The sequence below is a fragment of the Helianthus annuus genome, chromosome 9, assembly GCF_002127325.2.
Source record: "Helianthus annuus cultivar XRQ/B chromosome 9, HanXRQr2.0-SUNRISE, whole genome shotgun sequence".
Classification (NCBI taxonomy): Eukaryota; Viridiplantae; Streptophyta; class Magnoliopsida; order Asterales; family Asteraceae; genus Helianthus; species Helianthus annuus.
Genome location: NC_035441.2, coordinates 112,727,524 through 112,735,800, shown reverse-complemented (window position 1 = coordinate 112,735,800; position 8,277 = coordinate 112,727,524). Strand labels below are relative to the sequence as shown.

General features: G+C 37.4%; 2 protein-coding genes and 1 non-coding gene across 4 annotated transcripts; all 3 read left to right on the top strand.

Moving 5' to 3' along the window:
• Window positions 1-886: 886 nt before the first annotated feature.
• On the top strand, window positions 887-7,987 carry LOC110878210 (ubiquitin-conjugating enzyme E2 2). Of its 2 annotated transcripts, XR_004866977.1 has the most exons (6): window positions 887-1,049; window positions 2,775-2,847; window positions 4,300-4,771; window positions 6,502-6,591; window positions 6,757-6,845; window positions 7,675-7,987. XR_004866977.1 is itself a non-coding variant. In XM_022126480.2 (3 exons), the coding sequence occupies exons 1-3, from the start codon at window positions 6,576-6,578 to the stop codon at window positions 7,801-7,803; spliced, it is 234 nt and encodes a 77-aa protein (XP_021982172.1). In that variant the 5' UTR covers window positions 6,502-6,575; the 3' UTR covers window positions 7,804-7,960. The 2 variants fall into 2 exon arrangements, 1 of the variants encoding a protein (XP_021982172.1); XM_022126480.2 differs by lacking the exons at window positions 887-1,049; window positions 2,775-2,847; window positions 4,300-4,771 and having other exon boundaries at window positions 7,675-7,960.
• LOC110876126 (pentatricopeptide repeat-containing protein At3g60050) lies at window positions 899-2,690 on the top strand. The gene has a single exon (XM_035977506.1). It carries the CDS (start codon window positions 1,169-1,171, stop codon window positions 2,597-2,599), a length of 1,431 nt encoding a protein of 476 aa, XP_035833399.1. The 5' UTR covers window positions 899-1,168; the 3' UTR covers window positions 2,600-2,690.
• LOC118482546 lies at window positions 3,770-3,891 on the top strand. The gene has a single exon (XR_004868580.1). It is a non-coding gene; the product is annotated as a small nucleolar RNA snoR138 (small nucleolar RNA).
• Window positions 7,988-8,277: the final 290 nt, after the last annotated feature.

The following is an 8,277-nucleotide window of genomic DNA, read 5'->3' as shown; positions in this document are numbered from 1 at the left end:
CCCTGAGGTTGAGCAGCATGTGGGTTATTACAATTTGGGGGTCGGATTTGATTGCAAGCTCAACCGAGTTAAAAAACGGCTCCACAGATCATTACCGTTCATAGTCACCATCACTGTGCTAAACCTACAGTTAAAACCCTACCTAATTTCAAAACCTACAATCTTAAATCCTAAACACACTCACAGATGTCCAATTCAGATCAACAAACTTGAAACACAAATCCTAACTTCATCAATCAGATACCAAACATATTAACCGCAAACAGTACATACAACATATTCATAATTGAACTAATCTCATCGCAACTCGATGAGATTAAGAGTTTTTATTAGATAATATCACTCTGAATTCACGATACGGATGCCATTTCTGTATATACAGATGAAATTTGATGACACGAGTAGTGTATAGTGAGGTTGAAATCTGTATCTATACACATGATTGAAGTGAATAATTGGTTTACCTGAGAAAATTAGGGATGAATGGAAGAAATTTGGAGCATTTGGATGGATGAGTGTTTGTATGTATACATGTAAAAAAGAGGATAATTATGGTGGTGGAGATTGGGAACAAACCAAATGAAGAGGAAGAAGAGGCTTCTGATTTTTGGGATAATTTAATTTATTATTTTAATTAAAATGACTATTTTGCCCCTAAGGAAAAAGACAAAATAGCAGGATTTAATAAGACAAATCTGACTTGATTTCACTTTTGGACCAAAATGACAATAAAACTAAAACCACAGGAACCCAGATGCAAAAGGTTTGAGTTTTAGAATAAAGTGTCGAAAGTGACCAAATCTCAGGGACCAAAATGACAGTTTACTCTAATACTAATAATAACAATGTTTTACAAACTAAACCCTATTTTTTGAACAAAATTCACATACCCCCTGCTTGCGGCCGGGTTTCCACAACTTAGATCTCTCAAAGGAAACCGTCCGGCCGCCCCTTTCCCTTCTACCTCTCCGCCACCGTAACTCACAATCACCGCCACCGCTATCCACCACCATCTGCCGCCGCCCTCCGCCCATTTGTTCTACTACAAGGTACCTAAACAGTCTCTCTACTGTTCCATTTTTCAACACCTGAATTCTTCAAACATTAATACTTATTATCGAAGTTAGTTATGGTCAAAGTTTGACCAGATTAACCTCTGTCACTTTTCATGTTCTCTATTGCTCAATTAGGTCACAAATTTGTTCGTTTCTGCCACATTTCACGCTCTTTATGTAGCCACACCAATAGTTTTAGTGACGGAATTAACCGAATTGAGCAATACTTAAATAGTAGTTTTGCATATGATGAAACCCCAGAAGAAGATTCAGTTGATTCTGTTAGTACCAGTGGCAGATATGAAGAATTCAATAGATCAACTTTTATAAAAAAATCGAAATATAATGCTACTTTAGCCTTGAAAGTATTACAACAAGACGGGCCCGGTTTCGATACGAAACTAGCTTTAGATCGGTTAGAATTCGAGGTATCGGGTTTACTCGTGCGCGAGGTTCTTATAGGAATTTTAAAGAACATGAATCATGTTAACCGAGAGCGATGTGCTAAGCTCGGGTACAAGTTCTTTGTGTGGTCAGGTCGAAAGGAGAATTATAATCATACGGTGAACACGTACCATTTGATAATGCAAATCTTTGCGGAAGCAGAGGAGTATAAAGCGATGTGGAGGTTAGTTGATGAAATGACGGAGAAAGGGTATCCTGTTACGTCGAGAACGTTTAATATATTGATATGTACGTGTGGTGAGGCGGGTGTGGCGAAGAAAGTTGTGGAACGGTTTATAAAGTCGAAGTCTTTCAACTTTCGGCCGTTTAGTCATTGCTTTAATGCGATATTGCATTCGCTTCTTGCTGTAAAGCAGTATAAGCTGATCGAATGGGTGTATCAGCAGATGTTGACCGACGGTTATGAACCGGATTCGTTGACGTATAATATTATTATGTATACGAAATTTCGACTTGGGAAATTGGGTCAGTTTCATAATTTGTTCGATGAAATGAGCCGAAGCGGATATCCTCCAGACGTTCATACGTTTAATATTCTTCTTCACATTCTCGGTAAAGGAGACAAACCCGCAGCGGCGGTTGACCTTTTGACCCACATGAAGGAAGTTGGAATCGAGCCCAACGTTCTTCATTTCACCACGTTAATAGACGGGTTAAGCCGCGCTGGAAACATGGAAGCCTGCAAATACTTTTTCGACGAAATGGTCAATTACGGATGTGATCCCGATGTGGTAGCTTACACTGTTATGATCACCGGATACATTATGGTCGGACAGTTAGAAAAAGCCGAGGAAATGTTTTCCGAAATGTTTAATAACGGGAAAATTCCGAATGTTTACACTTACAATTCGATGATTCGTGGGCTTTGTATGGCTGGGAAGTTTGAGTACGCGTGTTTGATGCTTAAAGAAATGGAATCTAGAGGGTGTAATCCTAATTTTCTTGTGTATAGTACGCTTGTAGGCTATTTGAGGAAAGCGGGAAAATTTTCCGATGCTCATGAGGTCATAAAACAAATGGTGGAAAAGGGTCGGTATACGCATCTTCTTAATAAAATTAGGAGATATCGAAGATGCTAATGTTGTAATAGTATTTTTGTTTCGGGTTCATAGTTAGTTATGGTTCTTACATGACATATTTAACAAAATGAAAGCCGCCATTCTTTTTTCATCTTCTTTTGGGTCATGGTTTTGCTGGCTTAGCTTGCGATTGTTATCTTCTCGTCCTTTTCTCGCTTGTTATTGTTTTGTGCAGGTTTAATCGTATAATTTCTGTCGGAAATTGGTGGCATAAATCAAGCCCATGGCAACACTAGAAGTTCATGAAGGTATGCAACTACTGCTATTATTTTTGCTGAAAGTTGTTTTACTTTTATTTTCATAATTATGTTTCTAATAGAAGTTATGCGTTTTCCTGAGTGCCTCTTAAAACCAAGGTGATAGCTTGGTTTTAAAAAGTGAGAGGTGCACAAAAGCGACGAGGTCTAAAATTGAGGCGCGAAACGCAAAGCGCAAAAGCGGTGGGCTTTTTGTACCCGAGGCGCAAGGTGTTTATATAATTTTTTTATATATCTCATAGGTTTCTAGCTTCCTTTAACCAAAATATAGCTATGAATAAGGCTTTTATACCATTTTACTTGCATGTACAAGTCAAAAAACCCAACGTACAACATTTTTCTGCAGTAAAACGCCTCAGATACATGAGGCGCGCGTCTCAGGCCAAAAAGCCCCCCAAAAAACCCTAAAATCTGCGCCTTTTGGGCGCTTCTTGTAATTACACAAGGCGCTGAGCGAAAAAGCCCCAGAAGTTGAGCCTCAGGCGCGCTTTTTAAAACCAAGGGTGATAGATAATCAGATAAAGCTAGTGTTTTGTTATATAACCTATTACTGTTTGATCGGATCTTGGTGATGCCAAATTTTGCATATAATGTTATAGAATTAAGGGATTTTTACATATTTCCCCCTCCTAAGAAGCTTCATTACATGTTTATCCATTTCATTAAAAATACTCTTATAGAATTACTATTTTACCCTTAATGAGTTTATTAAATGAATAACTACAATTAAATGAGTTTATAATTAAACAGTATAACTAATCTTTGAAAATCTTTGAAATTATACTATTAGAAACCGGATCTTCATCGGTCTGTGTTCTAATCTGGATTAAAACTACCGATGCATTTTGAGATCAACTGTTGTTCCGTCAGTTTTTCTCTCAAGCAGTATCGGACATGTTGTTTTTTTTTATTATTTGCTCTCGAATAACTGAATGAGTTATTGATCTCTGTTCGGTTCAGACAGGAGCATATAGTGACGGTATCGAACTTGTTGCTCGGATCGTTATTTAATCTTCTGTATTAGTTTGGAGTTTTGGAACTTTTTGTTCCTTTACGAATTTACCTACATTATATTCTTATGTAATTGTTTTCAGTTGTGTTTTTGTTATAAACTAGTGAGTGGGGTGTTCAGTTATTGGCATTATCTGTAAATGTAATTGAAGTCATCAGTTAATCAGTTTGGTTAATTTGTCGGTTTTTTGTTCGGTTTGGTTTTCTTGGTTAATAACCAAATTAAAGGGCTAAAATTTTTGCTTAGAAATACATGGAATGTAGGTATAAAATACATGAAATCTCTAATATAATAAAGCAAAACCTTATCATCCTATGTGTCAACACCACATGCCCCCTCCCTTATCTCTCTCTTATGTGTCAATCTCTCCCTAATCCTGATCCTAGGTGTCATTTCCGGTTTTTTTTTTCTTTTTTTTTTTTATTATACAGGAAGATTCATCTTCATGGGCTGGCAAACCAAACCCCAAATCTCATTTCAAATTTCAAACTCATTTTTCTATTTCTTCATTCTCCCTCTCAAAGGGTTTCTGGTCGCAACTCACCACGACTCAAATTCTCAAAACCAGTCATTCCAGATCTGCTTTATGTGCTCAACTTCTAGAGCGAGAAACTTCAAGAGAGAGAAACCGATGGACGAGAAGTTGATACAGTGGCTGGAATCCGCCGTAGCACGGCTGGAATCACTCTCTCTTCCTTCACAATCCCGATCTATCGACGTTGATGCGGTTGCCGCTTCCACGGATCCATCATCATCGCATTTGAAGATCTTTTGACAGAATTCGTCTGCAAGGTGTTGACTGCTGCGGAGAAGAATGGAGGACAAGTTAAGGAAGTTACTGATCTGCTTAATGAGGCGTTTTCTGTTCAGAAGGAGCTTCTGGTTAAGATTAAGCAGACTAAGGTTAGGTTTAACACTTTAATGTTATATGTGTTATGTGATCAGGTTGATTGTAGTGGAATTAAGTTAGTGTGATGTATCGGTGTGGTTGTTTGATTTATTTTGGTTTTGTGATGGTTATGATTTAGATTTGGAACAAAGAATCAAACAAACCACACAAATAGTTATCAACCGGAATCAAGTACCTTACTGTTAGCATCTGAATGCACCTTCTTGGTTTGATCTGCATTGCAGATCAAAAGTTAAAAAGAAACCATACCAGAGAATATAACTGCAAAAACTATCTATATAAGAAGAAAACGTTAAAACCAATGAAGAGGTTGGTTTACCAGATTTAATAAATCTTGGGACTAAAACCAACAAACTCAACAATAACCCAATAATCAAAGTGACCACCATTAGCTCCATAGCTTCTGCAATTGCTCGTCTGCTAAAATGTGAGAGAATATTAAAGTGGATCTACAAATGTTGCTAATTCATCCAATTGAAAAATGTAGGGTTTTGCATTTAGCATATGTTTTTTAAGCATAACAAATATTTAAAAAAGTAAATAGGCAAGTGCAATTAAGATTAACCGTTTATTATAACCTAGATAGATGACGTTGTAAGTGAGGTGTTGAAGGCACGAGCTACGACGGCTGGAAGTGGTGGCGGAGGGCTTAGATGCGGTGGGGAACGGTGGTGGAAATGTGCAGTGAGCAGAGTGGGTTGTTTTGTTGCTGCAGCCAAGATGAGGGGATTAGCAACAAATTGAATCAGAATATTAATTCGCATAATTGTTAGAGAGATCGAGAACGAGTATAAAATCTAATATGAAATTGTGTACTGAATTCTGAACAAAGTGTTCAAAAAAGAGTCAGTTGATTGGTGGCAGATACCTCAGTAATAGATAACACATCAGTAGTTAATTAGTTATTATTGCTTCTCTTTCGCTACTAATGCTTTAGTTGCTACTGATGTTCATGTTTGCTACCGTAGTCAATGCTCCTAAGTACTTGAAATCATAATGTAATTGAAAAAGTATGTAGTCTGCACCTCCTAATATGTATTGCTGATAACAGAGTTAGTTCCTAAACTTCAGCCCCTAATTTCAACCTTTGACTTTCCTCTTGACTTTGACTCCCCTAACATTCAGCCCCCCCACTAACGCAGCCCTAAACTTTTGCTCTTTATTGACTGGTTTAAGGTAACTGAACTGAGATCTGTTGAACCCAGATGGGTTGACCCACTGATAAGGTGGAGTCATATCAGTTATAGAGTGTGAACGGGATGAGTGGAGAAAAGAAGCGAATACATGGTTATACTTTTAATAATACGCAGACCGAAAAGCTCTTTGTAATAGTTTTCTCGTAAATGGAGGGGTTGTGATTGGAATTGGTATAAAATTAACCACCATCCTTTCATCAAGCATTCGACATGTAGGCTTCAAGTGAAAAACAATTTATAGTTTAGTACTTTATTGTTACTATTTTTCATTTTTTACGTTAGGGAGCTCTCCATACATACTAACTTATTATTATTTAACATGCATTTCTTTCCTGGATGTGATTGACTTACTCTTAGTGTTAACTGTTAACAGTGCTTTTGATTACTTGTGAGATGTTTTCTGGAGTTCGTTGGCCTTTTTTCTGTTATTTAGCTGGCAGTTTAGGCTTTAAGAATTTCTGTGTAATTTTATTACATTGATATGCTGCATTATTGTATTTTTGACAATGAATACCTGTCAATCTTAGGTACATTCAAGCTGACTCTTCAGTTTTCAGAAGATTATCAAAATAAGCCACCAACAGTGCGTTTCATTTCTTGAATGTTCCATCCAAACAGTAAGTGATCATCATCATCAGCTTAAGTAAATTCTTCGGTACTCTTTTATTCGAGATGGAGACTGTGACAACTCAGAGGATTGTGTTTGTCTCTGAGATTTTGATATATCATGATTCTATTGTTTTTAAGGTTTAATTTTTCATGCAATTTTTGCTGTATGCCAGTTTATGCAGATGGAAGCATATGCTTGGACATCCTTCAAAATCAATGGAGTCCAATTTATGATGTTGCTGCTATTCTGACCTCAATTCAGGTGTGATATTAGCTGTTAATTTGTTTTCTTTAAATAATTAAAACTTGATCAACAGTCAGAGCCGTCTCCGAGAATGTTAAAAAACTTTTGGGCCTCGTGCGAAATAAAAAAATTTGGGCCCCCTCCCTATAATTGGTATTGATCGAATCTTGGTTTTGTTTAGTGTGATACAATACGAGTACTCGATATAAATAATAAACATTATGCCCAACAGGTTTTTATAAGCACAACTAGGGGTGCAAACGAGCGGAGCGGCTCGCGAGCTACTCGAGATCGGCTCGAGAAAAAGCTCGAAACGAGCCGAGCCTTATCGAGCTCAAGCCGAGCTTGAGCCTAAAATAAAGCTCGTTTGTTTATCGAGCCCGAGCTCGAGCCTCAATTGTGAAGCTCGTTAGGCTTGTCGAGCCTTAGTGTAAACAAGCCGAGTCGAGCCAAGCTTATTTAAACTTGTTTACAAACTGACCTCAAACCTAAAAATAAGCTTATTTAGTAAACGAGCTCAAGCTTCACTTATCAAGCTCGCGAGCCTAAAAAGTCTATTATTTATATTATTTTTATTTAATATATTAATTTATAGATAATAAACGAGCTGAGTTCGAGCTTGAGAAAATACCAACAAGCCGAGCTCGAGCTTTGAAAACAAAGCTCGAATCGAGCCGAGCTTGAGCCCGAGCTCTCATGTATATTATATAACACTTAATAAAAACTTTTCGGGCCCTTTGTAAGTTTGGGCCTCGGGCCGTCACCCGGCTTGGCCAGCCCAATAGCCGGCTCTGTCAACAGTGTTTGGCGTTGATTATTTTCTGAACTTCTAATGATTTGGTTTCAGTCATTGCTCTGTGATCCAAACCCAAACTCGCCAACGTACTCAGAAGCAGCACGGTTATTTAGTGAGAATAAGCGCGAGTATAACAGAAAAGTGAGAGAAGTTGTTGAGCAGAGCTGGACTGCCGACTAGACTAAGATAACGGTGCTCGGGTTTATGTCTCCTCTACTTGTGCATTATATTCGTGATCTGAGAACCGCTTATAACAGTAATAACGCGTGTTGTGGAAACTCTGTTGGTTTGAAAGTCCTAAACGAACAGTAATAATGACAGTTAATCTATTTCTAAATGAATATTAAAGTGGAGTTTGTTGTTCTTATGCAAAGTACATAAATTAGTCAGTAATATGATATCTATGTGCATAAGATTCAAAATGAAATTTTGTGTGGATGAGTCTCATGATAGATGGTATTATATAAAGATGATATTTTTTTGTTTATGGTTATTATATGGGACAGTTTAATTTTCATTTATGTTGGTTTAGTGGTGTTTGTGACTTGTGTAGGTGATATTGACCCTTACTAACGGGCTAACTCAAAGTGGAGATATACAGTGGTAAATGACAACTTTTGGACTCCATTTAAAGAATCAGTTTTTAGAATTATA